General features: G+C 41.9%; 2 protein-coding genes across 2 annotated transcripts in view; both read right to left on the reverse strand.

Moving 5' to 3' along the window:
- LOC138663363 (zinc finger protein 605-like) overlaps positions 1–6,893 on the reverse strand; it is a 49,596-nt gene extending 42,703 nt beyond the window's left edge. The window contains exons 1-5 of the mRNA XM_069749538.1: positions 6,675–6,893; positions 3,689–3,838; positions 3,380–3,559; positions 3,174–3,297; positions 2,993–3,090 (exon numbers count right to left, since the gene is read on the reverse strand). Of these exons, the coding sequence (XP_069605639.1) occupies positions 2,993–3,090; positions 3,174–3,297; positions 3,380–3,559; positions 3,689–3,766 (480 nt within the window). The 5' untranslated portion in view covers positions 3,767–3,838; positions 6,675–6,893. The remainder of the gene's footprint in view (positions 1–2,992; positions 3,091–3,173; positions 3,298–3,379; positions 3,560–3,688; positions 3,839–6,674) is intronic.
- Positions 6,894–20,973: 14,080 nt separating this feature from the next.
- Positions 20,974–21,870, reverse strand: LOC138666450 (gastrula zinc finger protein XlCGF17.1-like). Its single transcript, XM_069754674.1, has 3 exons — positions 21,585–21,870; positions 21,333–21,491; positions 20,974–21,011 (listed from the first exon to the last, which is right to left on the reverse strand). Exons 1-3 carry the CDS (start codon positions 21,868–21,870, stop codon positions 20,974–20,976), a joined length of 483 nt encoding a protein of 160 aa, XP_069610775.1.
- Positions 21,871–22,560: the final 690 nt, after the last annotated feature.

The following is a 22,560-nucleotide window of genomic DNA, read 5'->3' on the forward strand; positions in this document are numbered from 1 at the left end:
CTCTTGATGAGCTTAAAGAAGTAGTCACCGGGAATGGTCTTCCAACAATCTTGAAGGAGTTCCCAGAGATGCTTAGCACTTGTTGGCCCTTTTGCCTTCACTCTGCGGTCGAGCTCACCCCAAAACATCTTGATTAGGTTCAGGTCTGGTCACTGTGGAGGCCAGGTCATCTGCGTAGCACCTCATCACTCTCCTCCTTGGTCAAGTAGCCCTAACACAGCCAGGAGGTGTGTTTGGGGTCATTGTCTTGTTGAAAAATAAATGATGGTCCAACTAAACGCAAACCGGATGGAATAGCATGCCGTTGCAAGATGCTGTGGTTGACATGCTGGTTCATTGTGCCTTCAATTTTGAATAAATCCCCAACAGTGTCACCAGCAAAGCACCCTAACACCATCACACCTCCTCCTCCATGCTTCACGGTGGGAACGAGGCATGTAGAGTCCATCCGTTCACCTTTTCTGCGTCGCACAAAGACACAGTGGTTGGAACCAAAGATCTCAAATTTGGACTCATCAGACCAAAGCACAGATTTCCACTGGTCTAATGTCCATTCCTTGTCTTCTTTAGCCCAAACAAGTCTCTTCTGCTTGTTGCCTGTCCTTAGCAGTGGTATCCTGGCAGCTATTTTACCATGAAGGCCTGCTGCACAAAGTCTCCTCTTAACAGTTGATTTAGAGATATGTCTGCTGCTAGAACTCTGTGTGGCATTGACCTGGTCTTTAATCTGAGCTGCTGTTAACCTGCGATTTCTGAGGCTGGCGACTCTGATAAACTTATCCTCAGAAGCAGAGGTGACTCTTGCTCTTCCTTTCCTGGGGTGGTCCTCATGTGAGCCAGTTTCTTTGTAGCGCTTGATGGTTTTTGCCACTGCACTTGGGGACACTTTCAAAGTTTTCCCAATTTTTCGGACTGACTGACCTTCATTTCTTATAGTAATGATGGACACTCGTTTTTCTTTACTTACCTGCTTTTTACTTGCCATAATACAAATTCTAACAGTCTATTCAGTAGGACTATCAGCTGTGTATCCACCAGACTTCTGCACAACACAACTGATGATCCCAACCCCATTTATAAGGTAAGAAATCCCATTTATTAAACCTGACAGGGCACACCTGTGAAGTGAAAACCATTCCAGGTGACTACCTCTTGAAGCTCATCAAGAGAATGCCAAGAGTGTGTAAAGCAGTCACCAAAGCAAAATGTGGCTACTTTGAAGAACCTAGAATATAAGACATAATTTCAGTTGTTTCACACTTTTTTGTTAATTATATAATTCCACATGTGTTCATTCAAAGTTTTGATGCCTTCAGTGTGAATTTACAATTTTCATAGTCATGAAAATACAGAAAAATCTTTAAATGAGGTGTGTCCAAACTTTTGGACTGTACTGTATAACTATAGGATTAGTATTGGATAGGTGTCTTATAGACACTTTTCCATTACTAAGCCATGGGCTTGATGTCACCTGACAATACAAAGGTGACATCAACCCCACAAATATTAACCGCAATTGCCACCGCTACAGGGCAAGAGGGAAGACCTGTGCAAAGCACCAGAATTGGCGCATCTAATAGATGTGCCTTTTCTGGGCAGCTGTGGGCTGCCGTTTTTAGGCTGGAGGGGGGCCAAAAGCAATGGCCCCTTACCAGCATGAGAATACAAGCCCCCAACTGTGAGCTTTAACAAGGCAGGTTGCCAATAATGCGGGGGACCCCATGCCATTTTTTAAAAATGATTTATTAAAATATTTTTAAAAAAACACAGCATGTGGACCCCAGTGTGAGGATATGGCCGCTAACTAAAAACTATAGGACAAATGGATGTAGAGTGGAGACATAAAGACTTTTTCCTGCATGGACCACCGGTTACATCAATATTATTGTACTTTAATAGTTACTTTGCCTGATGTGTTTTATTAGTTATTTTCTTGCTGTGTTTTATTAGTGATTTTCTTGCTCATCAGTTCATGCTCAGGAATCAATGTATCTATTCAGTGGCAGTCAGCAGAGGAAGATGAGCAGACTAGAGCTTATGTAAACCTAAGGCGAGTTGTTGGAGGGATTTCGATGGAAGAGGATCCAAGCTGGAATGGATGGATGATCTATGGAGCTTTGGAGATTGTTGGCTGGAGGGGTATCCCTGAGCCATGGTCAGGATAGCCATCGTCTGGAGGAACATAGGCTGTGACTGCACAATATACCAGCTGGAGATACAAAATCTGTGGGCCAACCAAAAGTTGGGAGACAGTGGGCATCGCCTGGTATGGAGCCAGTGGAACTACTGATCTCAGATTGGGAACTTGTGGACTGAGGACATTGTATGTCGGTCATCTATCTGGATTTGTTGTACAACCATGGATGTATGGAATAAAAAAATTAGTAGCATCGTTAACCTGCCTAGGTGATTTTTATAACCCACAACTTCAGATCTTCACACCCTCCATTCTTGATAACCAACCTTGCTGAAGCTGACAGTTGAGGGTTGCAGCCCCCAGCTGTAAGTTTTGCCTGGTTGGTTCAAGAAAATAGGGGGGAACGCTCACCAGGTTTTTCATTCATTTATTTCATTATATCACAAGTGGCAGCTGAGGAATCCCCCGATCATCCGCTCCTGCTGTCACTGTTATTAGCGGCAGCAAGTGTCGGATGATGGGAGTAAGAGTCCCAAAAGCCCCCACCTACTGTCATCGTTCAGACTTTAATATAACTCATCATTCTCTCCTGCTCACGCCGATCGCCGGCAGAGTAGGGGAGAATGATGAGAGGCGTCTTCAGCACCCGCCACCGGGGAACAGCGCTTACAGTAGCGCTTCTTCCCAGGTGGCCATCTGTGTGGTACTGATGCAGCACACGGTTGCCACACATGTGCCGCAAGTATTACACACATGGACACTGATATCTCCGGTATTGGTTTTTCCGGGATCGGAAATAAAAGGAAGTGTGAAATCGGCCTAAGGGAGATCTCATGACACTTTCTCTCCATCTACCTGATAATACGGAGGAACATTGGGATCTTCCTGTTTACAGTCCTGTGGAAGAAGAGGACGGGGACATCTCTCTGGTGTTGTCCTCTTACTGGATAGATCTGGAGGAAACACATACAGGGACTGAGTTCATTCTTTACATACAGATAATTATAGGCTGTGTGTATTTAGTGCTGTCTATTACCTGGTGATGTGAGGGACTGGGGAACCTCCATCATGGAGTCCTTGAACAGATCTTTATGTCCTTCTAAATACGCCCACTCCTCCATGGAGAAATAGACAGCGACATCCTGACACCTTATAGGAACCTGACACATACAATGATACCGTCATCCCCCAATCCCTTCATAGCGTTACTGTATAATGTCCCAGCATTCCCAGCAGTGTCACCTCTCCAGTCAGCAGCTCAATCATCTTGTATGCGAGTTCTAGGATCTTCTGGTCATTGATGTTCTCATGTATCAGGGGGTGAGGTGGAGGCTCCATGATTGGACTTAGGGGTCTTCCCCATCCCTCAGACACAGGGTCCTGACAGCGCTCACTAGAGGTCTTCTTCACTACTGTATAGTCCTGGTTATGGAGAGACATATTAATAAATCTCACTACAGACATTTCCAGAGTCCTCACCTCTCCAGTTCTGTCCATCTGTTATTCCCATAGATAAGAATGATGTGATGTGTCATAATTAAAATCTCTCACCTCTCCAGTAAGCCGGAAGAGGATCTCTAGGGTGAGGTGTAATATCCTCTCCGCCATCTTGTCTTTGTCCATATCCATCTTTGATGGGTAAATCAGGAAAATTCTCTTATACAGAAGATCTTCACTGAGAGGATCTGATATTGTAGAGACCTGAATGAGAAGAAGATGAGCCGATGTAACATCATAAAAATCCTGTGTAATAATACAATTACTGGAGATAATAAGGGAAACATGAGGAGATGTATTATTTTACAGCATTTAGTTTCCTTCTTTACATCTACTAATAAAACCTATATATTTACGTCACAGACAACAAGCAGTTTATTCCTCGGAGTCGGCAGCTGAATACGTTTCTCATAGACTCATCTTCCATAACGCTAATTCTCGTCTCATTTACCGACACTGGAATCGGCATTAGCAATACTGCAGGAGATATTCATTACACGTGACAGGAGAAATAAATACTTCATGATGAGGACGACATCTTCATCTCCTACTTCGGCTCTAGAAACCTATTTGTCCAGAGTCGGTCACTGACTCCATCACCACCGGCCGTCTATATGAAGGTTTCCCGTCTTTCCCGCACTGTAATCTTCTATCACGTTAGATCTCAGCTCTGATTCACACATAAGTTTGAGGCTTTTATAAGAGACTAGATGGTGGCCCGATTCTAACGCATCGGGTATTCTAGAATATGTATGTAGTTTATTTATGAAGATTTTAGAATAATACATTGAATACACAGGATTCGGCCGGCCGCAACCAATTAGCGAAGTGTGGTTCAAGTCCCGTGCCAATTCGCGGCCGGACTGCGCCGGTCGCTGATTGTTTGCGGCCGGCCACATAGTATATAGCACAGCCACGTAGTATAAAACAGCCCACGTAGTAAATAGCACAGCCACGTAGCATATAGCACAGCCCACGCAGTATATTGCACAGTTAACATAGTACATTGCACAGCCCACGTAGTACATTGCACAGCCCATGTAGTATATTGTTATAAAGGCACAGATGATTGGCCTCGGGGAGACCAAAACATCCAACACCGCGGAGACACCATCACGTGTTTCTCAACGCAGTGATTCCAGAACACTGCCCCCATCCCTTATGGGAAATATGCAGATGCATGTAAAGAAGCTGCGGAGACACCATCACGTGTTTCTCGACGCAAGCAGTGAATAGCCAGGCCTTTTCCCGGGAAGGAACAACCACGGGAAGGGCAGCATCCTATGAAGGAAAGCCACCTATGCCAAGCATGGTATCCATCCACAGACAGCTGTTTCGGGGTTTTTGCCCCTCATCAGTGTGGAGTAGGAATCTGGCTATTAGGAGCAGTCCCCGAATCAGCTGTCTGTGGATGGATACCATGCTTGGCATAGGTGGCTTTCCTTCATAGGATGCTGCCCTTCCCGTGGTTGTTCCTTCCCGGGGAAAGGCCTGGCTATTCACTGCTTGCGTCGAGAAACACGTGATGGTGTCTCCGCAGCTTCTTTACATGCATCTGCATATTTCCCATAAGGGATGGGGGCAGTGTTCTGGAATCACTGTGTTGAGAAACACGTGATGGTGTCTCCGTGGTGTTGGATGTTTTGGTCTTCCCGAGGCCAATCATCTGTGCCTTTATAGCCTTTTTACTAGGCACTGCTCCTAATAGCCAGATTCCTACTCCACACTGATGAGGGGCAAAAACCCCGAAACAGCTGTCTGTGGATGGATACCATGCTTGGCATAGGTGGCTTTCCTTCATAGGATGCTGCCCTTCCCGTGGTTGTTCCTTCCCGGGGAAAGGCCTGGCTATTCACTGCTTGCGTCGAGAAACACGTGATGGTGTCTCCGCAGCTTCTTTACATGCATGTAGTATATTGTACAGCCCACGTAGTATATTGTACAGCACACGCAGTACATTGCACTGCCCACGTAGTATATAGCACAGCCCATGCAGTATATTGCACAGCCCACGCAGTATATTGCACAGCCCACGTAGTATATTGCACAGCCCACGTAGTACATTGCAAAGCCCACATAGTACATTGCACAGCCCACATAGTACATTGCACAGCCCACGTAGTATATAGCACAGCTCACGCAGTATATTGCACAGCCCACACAGTATATTGCACAGCTCACATAGCATATAACACAGCCACATAGTTTATAACAGGCCACGTAGTGTATAACACAGGCCACGTAGTGTACAAAACAGGCCACGTAGTGTATAACACAGCCCACGTAGTATATTGCACAGCCCACGCAGTATATTGCACAGCCCATGCAGTATATTGCACAGCCCATGTAGTATATAGCAATGTGGGCATCATATCCCTGTTAAAGAAACGAATTAAAATAAAAAATAGTTATATACTCACTGACCGCTACGTCATCATCTCGCGAGACCGCAATGCATGGAGCGGTCACTGAAGTGTCGCGAGGAGTGGGAAAGGCCGGTTCTGGATCCAAGGGGCTGACGGACAGTGAGTATATAACGGTTTTTTTTTTCTTTTTTTAATTATTTTTAAAATTAGATCTTTTTACTATTGATGCTGCATAGGCAGCATCAATAGTAAAAAGTTGGTCACACTGGGTTAATAGCCACGTTAACGGAGTGCGTTACATCCCGGCATAATGCGGTCCATTAGCGCTGCCATTAACCCTGTGTGAACGCTGACTGGAGGGGAGTATGGAGCGAGCACTGACTGCGGGGAGGAAGGAGCGGCCATTTTGCTGCCGGACTGTGCCCGTCACTGATTGGTCGCGGCAAAACAGCCACGACCAATCAGCAACTTGGGATTTCCGTTACGGACAGAAAGACAGACGGAAGTGATCCTTAGACATTTATATAGTAGATTGTTGGTAAGAACAAGTAGATTGTTGGTAAGATTGTTGGTCAATGTCTCCATGTAGTTTCTTTTTCTCAGGATATGATGGGTTTTTCTTTGGTACTTTCCCCCCCATTAGAAGGGACACCTGTGGATATTGGGGTCTTTACCTGCTACAGTCCTGGTGGGATTTACTCGGTAAAGTGGCCGTTGGACAAATATCACCATCAATTACCATCAGACTGAAGGAACATCGCTCCTCTATTCGGATCTATGGATCCAGGATGAAATCCACTGCGGCCCCTGCAAGAAAAGGAGGAGAAAGAGCAGAAGTTGGGGGAGACCACCGAGGCCTGAGATTTCTACGGCTGCTCTGTGCACACAGGACCTGTGATGAGGTCACAGGAGGGGAGGAGTCAGGGGGTCACATGATCAGGGGCCTCAGTGTATGCAGGACTCTGCTGTGCTGGTTGTCATGGTGCTGGATGAGGGGAAGTTTATGTGTGAGGTCAGGAGGGGTTTACAGTGTGGATGTAGCAGAGCCGTGTGTGTACGAGGTGTACGGAGCAGAGCTGTGTGTGTACGAGGTGTACGGAGCAGAGCCGTGTGTGTACGAGGTGTACGGAGCAGAGCCGTGTGTGTACGAGGTGTACGGAGCAGAGCCGTGTGTGTACAAGGTGTACGGAGCGGAGCCGTTTGGACGAGGTGTACGGAGCAGAGCCGTGTGTACGAGGTGTACGGAGCAGAGCCGTGTGTACGAGGTGTACGGAGCAGAGCCGTGTGTACGAGGTGTACGGAGCGGAGCCGTGTGCGTACGAGGTGTACGGAGCAGAGCCGTGTGTGTACGAGGTGTACGGAGCGGAGCCGTGTGTGTACGAGGTGTACGGAGCAGAGCCGTGTGTGTATGAGGTGTACGGAGCGGAGCCGTGTGTGTATGAGGTGTACGGAGCAGAGCTGTGTGTGTACGAGGTGTACAGAGCAGAGCCGTGTGTACGAGGTGTACGGAGCAGAGCCGTGTGTGTACGAGGTGTACAGAGCAGAGCCGTGTGTACGAGGTGTACGGAGCAGAGCCGTGTGTACGAGGTGTACGGAGCGGAGCCGTGTGTACGAGGTGTACGGAGCAGAGACGTGTGTGTACGAGGTCTATGTAGCGGAGCCGCGTGTGTACGAGGTGTACGGAGCAGAGCCGTGTGTACGAGGTGTACGGAGCAGAGCCGTGTGTGTACGAGGTGTACGGAGCAGAGCTGTGTGTGTACGAGGTGTACGGAGCGGAGCCGTGTGTACGAGGTGTACGGAGCAGAGCCGTGTGTGTACGAGGTGTACGGAGCGGAGCTGTGTGTGTACGAGGTCTATGTAGCGGAGCCGTGTGTGTACGAGGTGTTAGACTTAACTGCATATGGTAAATACATGCTAGCCACCTTAGGGAGAGACCCAAGTTGGGCTAATTGTAGCGGGACGAAAGAGACCGAAAAGCCCTCTACTTAAAGGAAATACATAGTGGATGCTTTCCTGAAACGGAAAGTACTTGCAAGCAGCATAATACAAAGAATAGCAGGTTTACCCAGAATCCTTTGCAGTAGGCGGAGCTGTGCAAATGGTAAGTAATCTATAGTTTTTATTATTGAAATAGATATTTTTCAGTCCCCCCGATTATGATTTGAGAAATATTATAATCAATCCTAAACTCATTCTCTCACCATTCATATCACATTCATTCTTTATTCTGAAAACTTTGTATCAACACCTTTGTTGAATGATATCTCAGCTTTGAAAATTATATAAAAATTAAACCAGAGTTATATTTTTCCATTTTATCTCTCTTGAAATATCTCTTTTCATTTCTGTCTTTATCTTTTTCTAAATTGTCTTAATTTTACACATAACTATTTGATATATTATACACAGCAAAACCACAATAAATATAATAACAATCAGATTAGATAATACATTTCCTGCTGCCATTTTCGCTAAAGACTGGGACCAACTAGTTAGTGATTTTCCTAAATTTCTCCACCAAGATGAGCCTGACATACTCATCCATTCATGTTCAATATAATTTTAATTCCCTTGCTCATGTCTGAATACAGTTTCAGCTTATTTTAATTGATTTGTTAACACATATAAAGGGAACCTGTCACCCCCAAAATCGAAGGTGAGCTAAGCCCACCGGCATCAGGGGCTTATCTATAGCATTCTGTAATGCTGTAGACAAACCTCCTTTGTATCCTGAAAAATGAGAAAAAGAGGTTAGATTATACTCACCTGGGAGGGCGGTCCGATGGGCGTCGTGATCCGGTCTCCCATCTTCTTACAATGACGTCATCTTCTTGTCTTCACGCTGCGGCTCTGGCGCAGGCGTACTTTGTCTTCCCTATTTAGGGCAAAGTACTGCAGCGCCCAGGAGCCGGGCCTCTCTGACATTTCCCGGCGCCTGCGCACTGCAGTACTTTGCTCTGCCCTCAACAGGGCACACAAAGTACGCCTGCGCCAGAGCCACAATGTGAAGACAAGAAGAGGACATCATCGTAAGAAGATGGGAGGAAAGGACCGTGACGCCCATCAGACCGGACCACAGCAGGACCGCCCCTGGGTGAGTATAATATAACCTCTTTTTTTATCTTTCAGGATAAATCGGGGGCTTATCTGCAACATTACATAATGCTGTAGATAAGCCTCTGATGCCGGTGGCCTTAGCTCACCTTTGATTTTGGGGGTGACAGGTTCCCTTTAACAAACCCTTGTCTTTCTTTATCTCATTTGTCCACATATCCCAAGGAAAATTATTTATTTGTGACAAGCTGAACTGTATCGGGAGGATTTTCAGATTTCTTGTGCCTGTTGATGTAATATTTATACTTCCTTCCTTTTTTGAGAGTTTTCACATTTTCCGCAATACAATATAAACCTATTGTCAGACTTTCAGCATGTACACAAAATGAAAAGAATGCAGAAACAACTTCTTTTTCTTACATAACTTGGAAACAAATCTTCTTAGCGCTTACTGGTGTCACCAAGTCCTGGATCGTGTGTCCATTCTCCACTCTGGCATGTCATGAGGTATGATTATGGAAACATGAATTATTAATGACTTTATCCTGTCCAGGTAGACACATTACATTAGAAACAACATTTAAGCATGAATAAATGTCTAATCGTTCAGTGTTTGTGCCATCAAATGCAAAATCTGTGTCCTGTAATTGATAATATAGCAATTGTGTTTGACTAACAGGAATTCCCAGAACAGTTATAGGAACCAGGGTTTCTTCTCTTCCCGACAACCATTGTTCTATTCCCATTTCCATGTTAATGAGATGTGATTGACACTGGGGATATGTAGAAGAGATTTTCCAGTTAGACATGATAAAAGTCCATATCATAGTCATAAACACTCCATCTCGAAATAAAGGTTTAGATTGGAATTGATTGATTTGGAAAGGAGTAGATGGTTGAAACCTTGTCTACTGCTGACCATCCACTTCACATTCACATCTTTACATTGTAGTTATTTTTACTTAAAACGCAACATTGGTAAAGTCCAGAATCCTAAGGAGATGGATTATCTACAGAAAAAATAAATTTCTTATTCAACCAACTCACATTACCGGATTCACCTCTGTGTATAACATTTATTGGACCATTTGAAAAACTTCCCAAAAAGAATCTATCTTTGGTCCATGTCAACAGAGATTCTGTAGGTAATTCTAACCTTGTGTTGCATTTTAATAATAAAGGAGACATATTTTCTTGACTATGTACTGCTTGTGGTGTAACCCTTACTTCTGGAGCTAGAGTATTTGTTACTGTAAAAGCTACAGATACCTGCAGGGATTCAAGCTTGAGGAGGCTAATTTGCATATTCCAGGTGCCTTCTGGGAAAGCGAAGAGTCTCCCTAAGCTAGAAGATCGTTGGGTACAGCCGGGACCAGCTGCTTGGAAAGAATCACCAAATTTTTGCCTGTAGGACATTATTGCAAGAGAGCTTGGCTGAGTAGATTACACAAGAAGGAAAACACACAGCAAGTCAGCAGGATCTAGGAGCAACATGGCAGATGTGACAACCTACATGGTGAGCTGCAGCATGTGCTACATGTTCACAGATCGACCAGAAGAAGAATTAAATTTCACCTGTCAGAAGTGTAGACTAGTGGCCCTTTTAGAAGAAAAGGTGCGGGGTCTGGAAGAAAGAATAGCAACTTTGAAACTCATCAAAGAGAATGAAGACTTTCTAGACAGAACAGAAGCATCTCTACTGGTCACAGAAGGTGAAAAAAGTGTCAGAGAACCTCCAAAATCAGATGAGTGGAAGCATGTGACCAAAAGAAGCAAGAAGACCATAGAGAAATCACCAACCACACAACTGAAGAACCGATATCAAATCTTTGTAGAGGATGAAGATGGCACACCTAAGGATGAAGCAATACCAGCAAGCAAAAAAGAAAAGGGCACACAGCAACAAGTGACAGCAAAAAGTACAGCCAAGAAGCAACGAAGAGTGGTGGTGGTGGGAGACTCACTACTGAGAGGCACAGAAGCAGCCATCTGCAGACCGGACATAACTGCAAGAGAAGTATGCTGCCTTCCAGGTGCGATGATCAAGGATGTGACCGATAGGATACCAAAGCTCTTCAGCTCCAAGGACATCCACCCATTTCTTCTGATACATGTTGGCACCAATGACACGGCAAGGAAGGACCTACCGACAATCTGCAAAGACTTTGAAGAGTTGGGGAAGAAAGTAAAGGAACTGGATGCACAGGTAGTTTTTTCTTCTATCCTTCCAGTAGACGGGCATGGCACCAGGAGATGGAACAGGATCCTTGATGCAAACAACTGGCTAAGACGATGGTGCAGACAACAAGGATTCGGATTCCTGGACCACGGTGTGAATTACTTGTACGATGGACTCCTCGCCAGAGACGGACTACACCTCAACAAACCTGGGAAACACACATTCGCCAGAAGACTCGCTACACTCATCAGGAGGGCGTTAAACTAGAAGAAGAGGGGACGGGAAGAAAAACATTAGACTTGAACAAAGAAGATCCAGGAAAACAAACTCAGAAGGGAGGTAAGAACATTTCTAAAACAATCCACAGCGAGGAGATTGGAACAAAACAAAATCCTCTAAACTGCATGCTTGCAAACGCCAGAAGCCTGACAAACAAGATGGAAGAACTAGAAGCAGAAATATCTACAGGTAACTTTGACATAGTGGGAATAACCGAGACATGGTTAGATGAAAGCTATGACTGGGCAGTTAACTTACAGGGTTACAGTCTGTTTAGAAAGGATCGTAAAAATCGGAGAGGAGGAGGGGTTTGTCTCTATGTAAAGTCTTGTCTAAAGTCCACTTTAAGGGAGGATATTAGCGAAGGAAATGAGGATGTCGAGTCCATATGGGTCGAAATTCATGGAGGGAAAAATGGTAACAAAATTCTCATTGGGGTCTGTTACAAACCCCCAAATATAACAGAAACCATGGAAAGTCTACTTCTAAAGCAGATAGATGAAGCTGCAACCCATAATGAGGTCCTGGTTATGGGGGACTTTAACTACCCAGATATTAACTGGGAAACAGAAACCTGTGAAACCCATAAAGGCAACAGGTTTCTGCTAATAACCAAGAAAAATTATCTTTCACAATTGGTGCAGAATCCAACCAGAGGAGCAGCACTTTTAGACCTAATACTATCTAATAGACCTGACAGAATAACAAATCTGCAGGTGGTCGGGCATCTAGGAAATAGCGACCACAATATTGTACAGTTTCACCTGTCTTTCACTAGGGGGACTTGTCAGGGAGTCACAAAAATACTGAACTTTAGGAAGGCAAAGTTTGACCAGCTTAGAGATGCCCTTAATCTGGTAGACTGGGACAATATCCTCAGAAATAAGAATACAGATAATAAATGGAAAATGTTTAAGAACATCCTAAATAGGCACTGTAAGCGGTTTATACCTTGTGGGAATAAAAGGACTAGAAATAGGAAAAACCCAATGTGGCTAAACAAAGAAGTAAGACAGGCAATTAACAGTAAAAAGAAAGCATTTGCACTACTAAAGCAGGATGGCACCATTGAAGCTCTAAAAAACTATAGGGAGAAAAATACTTTATCTAAAAAACTAATTAAAGCTGCCAAAAAGGAAACAGAGAAGCACATTGCTAAGGAGAGTAAAACTAATCCCAAACTGTTCTTCAACTATATCAATAGTAAAAGAATAAAAACTGAAAATGTAGGCCCCTTAAAAAATAGTGAGGAAAGAATGGTTGTAGATGACGAGGAAAAAGCTAACATATTAAACACCTTCTTCTCCACGGTATTCACGGTGGAAAATGAAATGCTAGGTGAAATCCCAAGAAACAATGAAAACCCTATATTAAGGGTCACCAATCTAACCCAAGAAGAGGTGCGAAACCGGCTAAATAAGATTAAAATAGATAAATCTCCGGGTCCGGATGGCATACACCCACGAGTACTAAGAGAACTAAGTAATGTAATAGATAAACCATTATTTCTTATTTTTAGGGACTCTATAGCGACAGGGTCTGTTCCGCAGGATTGGCGCATAGCAAATGTGGTGCCAATATTCAAAAAGGGCTCTAAAAGTGAACCTGGAAATTATAGGCCAGTAAGTCTAACCTCTATTGTTGGTAAAATATTTGAAGGGTTTCTGAGGGATGTTATTCTGGATTATCTCAATGAGAATAACTGTTTAACTCCATATCAGCATGGGTTTATGAGAAATCGCTCCTGTCAAACCAATCTAATCAGTTTTTATGAAGAGGTAAGCTATAGGCTGGACCACGGTGAGTCATTGGACGTGGTATATCTCGATTTTTCCAAAGCGTTTGATACCGTGCCGCACAAGAGGTTGGTACACAAAATGAGAATGCTTGGTCTGGGGGAAAATGTGTGTAAATGGGTTAGTAACTGGCTTAGTGATAGAAAGCAGAGGGTGGTTATAAATGGTATAGTCTCTAACTGGGTCGCTGTGACCAGTGGGGTACCGCAGGGGTCGGTATTGGGACCTGTTCTCTTCAACATATTCATTAATGATCTGGTAGAAGGTTTACACAGTAAAATATCGATATTTGCAGATGATACAAAACTATGTAAAGCAGTTAATACAAGAGAAGATAGTATTCTGCTACAGATGGATCTGGATAAGTTGGAAACTTGGGCTGAAAGGTGGCAGATGAGGTTTAACAATGATAAATGTAAGGTTATACACATGGGAAGAAGGAATCAATGTCACCATTACACACTGAATGGGAAACCACTGGGTAAATCTGACAGGGAGAAGGACTTGGGGATCCTAGTTAATGATAAACTTACCTGGAGCAGCCAGTGCCAGGCAGCAGCTGCCAAGGCAAACAGGATCATGGGGTGAATTAAAAGAGGTCTGGATACACATGATGAGAGCATTATACTGCCTCTGTACAAATCCCTAGTTAGACCGCACATGGAGTACTGTGTCCAGTTTTGGGCACCGGTGCTCAGGAAGGATATAATGGAACTAGAGAGAGTACAAAGGAGGGCAACAAAATTAATAAAGGGGATGGGAGAACTACAATACCCAGATAGATTAGCGAAATTAGGATTATTTAGTCTAGAAAAAAGACGACTGAGGGGCGATCTAATAACCATGTATAAGTATATAAGGGGACAATACAAATATCTCGCTGAGGATCTGTTTATACCAAGGAAGGTGACGGGCACAAGGGGGCATTCTTTGCGTCTGGAGGAGAGAAGGTTTTTCCACCAACATAGAAGAGGATTCTTTACTGTTAGGGCAGTGAGAATCTGGAATTGCTTGCCTGAGGAGGTGGTGATGGCGAACTCAGTCGGGGGGTTCAAGAGAGGCCTGGATGTCTTCCTGGAGCAGAACAATATTGTATCATACAATTAGGTTCTGTAGAAGGACGTAGATCTGGGGATTTATTATGATGGAATATAGGCTGAACTGGATGGACAAATGTCTTTTTTCGGCCTTACTAACTATGTTACTATGTTACTATGTTACTACTTGTACTGGTTCTCTTTAAGTTCCATGTTTTTACCCAATCTTCATCTCCTTCTGTAACAGAAAGTAATGAAGGATCCAAAATTTTCCAAAAAAGTTGTGTCGTTAGCCAAATATCTGTTTTGGATCTTCCATCTTTCCATTTTGTGATCATATCATTTGTAATATCACCTGAGCACACAGCTTTTTCAACTGTATAAACCCAGTCTTAGGTCCTGTGGTAGCATGTAATATTATGTCAGTGTCATGTATGAAGTGTAGCTCAATACAGCATTTTACACCATAACTCATGCAAATGTTTCCGGTAATATCTACTGAATCATCCGGTATTTATCTATTAGGTTTTGTAGACTACACCATGTTCCAAATTATTATGAAAATGACATTTTTCTCGGATTTTCCTAAATGGTCGGTGCAAATGACAGTCAGTCTAATAAAAGTCATCACCCGTTAGATTATATATATCGAATTTTATTGAGGAAACCTCCCAATGATAACAGTATAATCTCCAAAATGAATAAAAACTCAAAATGAACTGTTCCAAATTATTAGGTACAGTAGAATTTCTAAACATTTTATATGTTTTAAAGAACTGAAAATGCTCATTTGTGGAATTTGCAGCATTAGGAGGTCACATTCACTGAACAAAAAGGCTATTTAACTCCAAAACCTCCTAACCGGACCAAGTTACATGTTAATATAGGAACCCTTCTTTGATATCACCGTCACTATTCTTGCATCCATTGAACTTGTGAGTTTTTGGAGAGTTTCTGCTTGTATTTCTTTGTATGAAGTCAGAATAGCCCCCCAGAGCTGCTGTTTTGATGTGAACTGCCTCCCACCCTCATAGATCTTTTGCTTGATGATACTCCAAAGGTTCTCTATAGGGTTGAGGTCAGGGGAAGATGGTGGCCACACCATGAGTTTATCTCCTTTTATGCCCATAGCAGCTAATGACTCAGAGGTATTCTTTGCAGCATGAGATGGTGCATTGTCATGCATGAAGATGATTTTCCTCCTGAAGGCACGTTTCTGCTTTTTATACCATTGAGGAAAGTTGTCAGTCAGAAACTCTATATGCTTTAGCGAGGTCATTTTCACACCTTCATGAACCTTAACCGGTCCTACCACCTGTTTCCCCATGACTCCGGTGCAAAACATGACTCCTCTACCTCCTTGCTGACATCGCAGCCTTGTTGGGACATGGTGGCCATCCACCAACCATCCACTACTCCATCCATCTGGACCATCCAGGGTTGCTTGACACTCATCAGTAAACAAGACTGTTGGAAAATTAGTCTTCATGAATGTCTGGGCCCACTGCAACCGTTTCTGCTTGTGAACACTATTTAGGGGTAGCCGAATAGTAGGTTTATGAACCACAGCAAGCCTTTGAAGGATCCTATACCTTCAGGTTCGAGGGACTCCAGAGGCTCCAGCAGCTTCAAATATCTGTTTGCTGGTTTGTAATGGCTTTTTAGCAGCTGCTCTCTTAATCCGATGAACTTGCCTGGCAGAAACCTTCCTCATTATGCCTTTATCAGCACAAACACGTCTGTACTCAGATTCAACCACAAATCTCTTAACAGTACGATGATCACACTTAAGTTTTCAGGAAATATCTAATGTTTCCATCCCTTGACCAAGGCATTGCACTATTTGATGCTTTTTGGCAGCAGAGAGATCCTTTTTCTTTCCTATGTTACTTGAAAACTCTGGCTTGCTTAATAAGGTGGAACATCATTTTTAAGTAGTTTTCCTTTAATTAGAATCACCTAGAAAACTAATTATCACATGTGTTTAAGATTGATTTTAGTGATCCATTAAGCCCCGAGACACAATACTATCCACAAGTTTATTTGAAAAACAAAACAATTAAATCTTTATGACACTTAAATACAATTTGCATAACAATTTGGAACACAGTGTAGATCCTTTTGATTTCTGTGAGCGTAGAGTTCTTTTGAAAGGTTCATTCATTTCACTAGTATTCGCTCCATGATGTAAAATATCTTCTGCGTAGATCACAGTTGAAATAGTACAAAGTAGCAGAAATTTAATTCCCATCAGATAGTAGCTTTTCCTGGGAAATGTCTTCTCCTGAAGGATTGATGTTGAATCACTTCCATCAACGACATGGTGTTTCATATTCCAGCTCTTATTGGAATCCATTTCTTACTAAAAGAAATGCAGTATCATTATTTTGCAACATACAATTTGCATTGATCGACATGTACCCACACTCTTTGTTGTCTACGGGTATTTTTAACCACATTAGATGCTTGTTGTACAAGAATCATACCTTGTCCCATGGTTTCGATTATCTCAAAGGGACTTTCCCAGTTACTTTCCCATGGTCCACTCTTCCTGAAAGTTTTAATCATCACTAGAGCCCCTTTCTTGAATTTGGATTCATATGGTGGCTCCATTCTCTGCATTCTTGATGCAAATGTGGAAGAATAGTTTTCCGGCAACAATTGCAACCATTTGGACCTTGCAACAGCATCTTTTTGAGGTGTGAACAAAAATGGTTCAAGTGGAAAAATCAATGGCATTTTTCTTCCTGTCATTAGTTCAAAAGGAGTAAATTGAGTTGTGGAACAAGTTGTTCCTCTCACACTCAACAGTACCAAAGTTACGGCATTGACCCAAGTATTGCCTTTGTCCAATAACATCTTGACAATTCTGGATTTTATTGTTCTATTTATCCTTTCCACAATACCAGTGGACTGTGGATGGTAAGGTACAAGGAATTGTTGTTGTTCCCCTAGAATAGTACAAACTGCTTGCATGATTTTTCCTGTAAAGTGACTTCCTCGATCAGAGGAGATCATTCTTGGGATCCCCAAGTACAATAGACATGATAAACTAATGCTCTAATTGTAGACAAAGCATAATCTTTCCTGACAGGTAATATTTCAACCCATTTAGAAAAAAACATTTACTACAATCAATGCATACCTGAGACCATTTTTACCTTATGGTAACGGTCCAATGTAGTTGATTTGTAACGTTGACCAAGGAAAAAATACTGTGCTCAAAAAACAAACACTAAGTTTAAAAATGGGGTATACTGTGTATGCCTAGTGAGCACTACACTCACAACCTGCCTGGCTGTGGGGGTTGGCACCCTACAGGGAAACGTTATGGCGCCCCCACTCCGCGGTGGCTGTCCCTGGATGTCCTGATGTACCCTATGATAACCACGGGGCACCCACTACCCACAGCCCAGGACCCACTGCAGGCTAGACAAAGATACTCCTGCACTAAAGGAATACTAGATCCCCATATATAAAAACAAATGTAAAGAACAAATAAGGCGAACAGGCAATGATGTGCTATTGAGGGAGTCTTTTTGGGGCACAGTCTTTTATAGGTTCATTATACCAGTCATGGCTAATCCCACCAATTATGGCTGAACCAATTGAACAGTGTCACCCGGAGATACACAGATGTGTGACCACATGTATCGATACCATAGTCCAAACACTTATCTCCCTCTATGCGTCGTTTGCCACAGACCACAGCGCCTCTACGCGTTTCGCCCCATGCGGGCTCCTCAGGAGGCAAGATTCATTGATGCAGTGTGTCCTGATGCGGTGTCATGGCTACGCAGCCCTCATGTCCCACGCTTTTTAATGAATCTTGCCTACAAACTGGTGAATCTGGTTGTAGCATCAAATCAAGATTTGTGACATTAATTGAGCTCCTGTATCAATAAGAAATACAACATTCGGTCTTGATAAATTTCCTTTGATAAATGGTCTTCCAGAGTCATCCAATTTAACGAGTCACAAATTCCAATGGATGGGGTGTAGGAGTAGTCTATGATTGTCAGAAGATGGAGGAGATGGGAGAAGACCAATGTCCTTTTTAAAAGCACTTGGAATTCTGTCCCTGGACTCAGTCTCCTTCACTGTCGTCTCTCTGATCTGTCTGATTAATGGTGCATACGGTGACTGCGTTTGTCTGTTGTCAGTGTGAGTAGGTGCAGAAGAATGTAATGGAGGTGCAGAAGGTTTGGTGGATGATTTTGGCACGAGTCCATTTTCCCTTCCAAGCTTACCTGTTCCTTGTGTACCTGTCTGATTCTGCTCTCAAGAATTTTCTGCACTGCCATTTTAAGTGTCCAGGTATACCACAAAAATAACAATGGATATTGTTCCTTTGTGTAGTATTTTTACCTCTATGATCAATATAATCTCTGTTCTTGGATGTTACTGTGGGTCTAGGTTTCAGCTGATTTCTTTCTCATGAACTACAGCTATTTTAGTCAAAAACTGTTGCTTCTTGCAATGATGGCTGAGCACTAGCCAATTGCTCTGAGGCAGGCTCTAAATATTTGAACTTTTTTTTACAAAAAAATCTGATCATGGATGTTGGCTCCGCATGAGGCCTAAGATTTATCACCATCCTAAAGGCCTGTTCAAATTTTACCAAAAATGCAAATGGGTCAACATTAATATTAGTTCGTACATTTTCCAGGACATCAATTGTAGGAGTGGCTTCGCCGGTCGTAAACAGTATTAATTGTCTAAGTCTGTCTTCTTTTGTGCTATGTGTCAATTTATTATCATTTAATCTGGGTGTGGTCTGTAACCTTTTTCCCATATGTGAGGGTAACCATACTTTGAATATATTGTTTTTTTGTTCATCATTAAGACTGAATTCATCTGTGTTTAATTCAAAAATGTCAACATTATAAAACGCATCCATCTTGTCATTGAAGTTTGGAACGTCTTTTACAATTTTCATTAACTGATCGTGTATTTTCAGATTAATTTGTGCTGCTCTGTCATGGAATTTTTTCTGTTTTAGTTCATCTGCTTGAAAATCTTCTACTGGAACATCTGGATTTTGTGTGTCTGGTAAAAATGATTTGGCGCATTGTCTTCCTGTTTGTTTGATCGTGTAACAACAGAAGCCTTTTTTATATCTTGGTGCAATTTGGACAATAATTCTGTTTAAGTATCAATTTGATCTTCCAATTGTTCATTATGTTCTGACAATATCAAACAATTTGGACAATTGAAGTAATCCCCGTCAGACTCTTGTGTGTCACCTTGTGTGTCAGTATGACCAATGTCTTGTGTGATAGTACATGCTTTATGTGTTTGTGTTTCAGTTTTCTCAAAAACTAAATTATTGTACACTCAGACCATTTTGAAGCTTTCTCTGTAACTTGTTTTACTGAGAAAAGCCTTATCAATTTTAAGATTCTCTGCTTCGCATTGGCTATACAAACTAGACCATAATTGTGAATCTGTATGGCTATGAACAAACTTAAACTCTAATACTTTTCTTAGAATAATCATGAATAAAATCCATTTTCTCACATATGGAATGTCTTTTCCTCTAGTGGATTGATCCAATGGTCAATGGATGGTCCTCCGTATCTTTACTGACTCCTCAGACCTCCGCCTGGATGGGACACATGTAGCTCTTTATGGTTGGAGACACAAATCTTTACTCCTCTGTAGGCTCTGTCTGATCCTTGTGACGTGAAATAGTGGAATTCCTGCGCCTTGAACAACAGGTGTTTAGCAGAGCTCTCCTCCCCCTGCGTGCAATCGAAAGGAATCCACCCAAAATAGCACAAAAACCAGATTTGGCTGTGCTCCCCAAAATGTTAGAAAAAAATAACACTTTCTTACTTTTTTTTTTTTAAGTAAGAGCACGGTGAGGATAGAAAGGAACGCAATATTGAATTATGTGGATAAAACAAATCTTGTTAATGTTTATTCAAAAAGTGATTACAAAAATGAAGAAAAGTTCATAGCACCCAAACATAAGTATTAGATTATAAAAGAGAAAACAAGCATTCAGTGGTTCTTACATATGGTCTTGAAGTTGATGTGGTGCGGGTTGGAGATTCTTAAAGTATGAGAGATCTCCTGAACAAGAGTTAGGTCGACTTATATACTATTTTGACCCATAGACTTACATTGGTTTCTATTTTTCCTGTCTCAGAACAACATAAGATGTTCTGCCGCTATGTTCATGGCCTCTACCATATTAGAAGAACACTAATAACTTGCGGAATATGAATATTAGTTTTTTGTACATTACCTCATTTTGAAATGCTTAAGCATATAGCCTGTGATCTTTAAGAACCATTTACTATCTCCAAATAGCCACATATTGACAGTTCTGACAAAAGACCTATAGTTCTGACAGAGAACAGATGTATTGGCCAAAATCCTCAGAATGACTAATTCCCTCAATATACAGAGTATCTATTTGCTAGTTAGAAACTGCATATGTTACGTAATCTACATTTTATTATTATTGAAATACTAATATTTTACAGTGGCTTACCCTCCTTCTGGAGTGTGTCAATGACTGCCTTCTAGACATTTGTCCAGTTAGCAGATGTGGAGCCTACTGAAACAGACTAAGGGACCTTTTTTAAATGTTTAGGAAGCCACTGCAGGTGTTTTTATTCTAATTTACTGACATAATGACTTTTGGGTTTTCATTGGCTGTAGGATATAGTCATCAACAGAAATAAACGCTTGAGATAGATCACTCTTTAATGACTAATATAAGAGTTTAATTTTTTGCATTGAAGAACTGAAATAAATAAACTTTTTGATAATATTCTAATTTAGTTAGAAGCACTTGTATGTGACTTTGTAAAAACAATTAAGAACTTAAAAAAAGCTTCTCCCCTGTGTGAATTCTTTGGTGGCTAGAAAGAGATGGTTTCTTCACGAAACATTTCCCACATTCTGAGCAGGAAAAAGGCTTCTCCCCTGTGTGGGTTTTCTGGTGGCTAACAAGATTCGATTTCTGGTTAAAACATTTCCCACATTCTGAACAGGAAAAAGGCTTCTCCCCTGTGTGAGATCTATGATGTCTGACAAGAATTGATTTAGCTAGAAAACATTTCCCACATTCTGAACAGGAAAAAGGCTTCTCCCCTGTATGAGATCTATTATGTATGACAAGAAATGATTTAGCTAGAAAACATTTCCCACATTCTGAACAGGAAAAAGGCTTCTCCCCTCTGTGGGTTTTCTGGTGGCTAACAAGATTCGCTTTGTGGTTAAAACATTTCCCACATTCTGAACAGGAAAAAGGCTTATCTCCTGTGTGGGTTCTTTGGTGGGTAACAAGCTGCACTTTTCGAATAAAACATTTCCCACATTCTGAACAGGAAAATGGCTTCTTCACTGTGTGAATGCTCTGGTGACTGACAAAATCTGATTTCTGGTTAAAACATCTCCCACACTTGGAACAAGAAAATCTGTTGTCTGCTTTGTGAAGTTTTTGTTGTTTGAGAAATGACTTTTCTAGGGGAAAACTATTTCCATATTCTGAAAATGAAAATGTCTTCATTGCTTTAGAAGCAGTTCGATTTTTAATGCTTATTTTGTGACTTTGATTTTCATTAGTACTAGGCAATGAATCAGAAGACAGGACCTGTTCCAAATGATCAGATGACAGATCTTTGCTGTGAAGGGATGATGGTATATTTGGAGTAATGGCATTCACTTCAATTGTATCCTGTGGGATCTCAAGATTATCTGATTTAAACATTGAAGATGTCAGCTGTCCTGCTGATCTCCTGGTACGGTCATCTGCCAAGAATAAAACCAATTATTATTATTTTAGAATATCTATTGTCTGCTTTGTGAAGTTTTTGTTGTTTGAGAAATGACTTTTCTAGGGGAAAACTATTTCCATATTCTGCACATAAGAGATCTTTTACACAATTGTTGATCTATGTATGTATACATATATTTATGCCTAATGATCAATGAAATATGCAAATGTATGTAGATTATGCCTATAAAAGCACCATTGTTAATGACACTCACTGCTTGAAAAATGCTCAGTGTGAGCCGAAACGTCGCACAGAGATATGGGTTCAATAAAAGTCACATTCTTCACCTTTAAAAGGATTTGGAGTGCTGCCTTCGTTTGCTGATTTTTATATATATATATATATATATATATATATATATATATATATATATATATATATATATATATATAACGTATATACTCGAGTATAAGCCGACCCGA

This window comes from Ranitomeya imitator, chromosome 2 (genome assembly GCF_032444005.1).
Source record: "Ranitomeya imitator isolate aRanImi1 chromosome 2, aRanImi1.pri, whole genome shotgun sequence".
NCBI lineage: Eukaryota > Metazoa > Chordata > Amphibia > Anura > Dendrobatidae > Ranitomeya > Ranitomeya imitator.

Bases quoted from the DNA above. Each gene is read 5' to 3' on its own strand.
- LOC138666450 (XM_069754674.1), bottom strand. From the start codon at position 21,870: ATGAAGACATTTTCATTTTCAGAATATGGAAATAGTTTTCCCCTAGAA. The intron at 21,492-21,584 runs GTTTTAACCACA...AATGTTTTCTAG, and splicing joins CTGTTCAGAATGTGGGAAAT to CTAAATCATTTCTTGTCATA. The intron at 21,012-21,332 runs GTTTTAACCAGA...TATATCCTACAG, and splicing joins CTGTTCAGAATGTGGGAAAT to CCAATGAAAACCCAAAAGTC.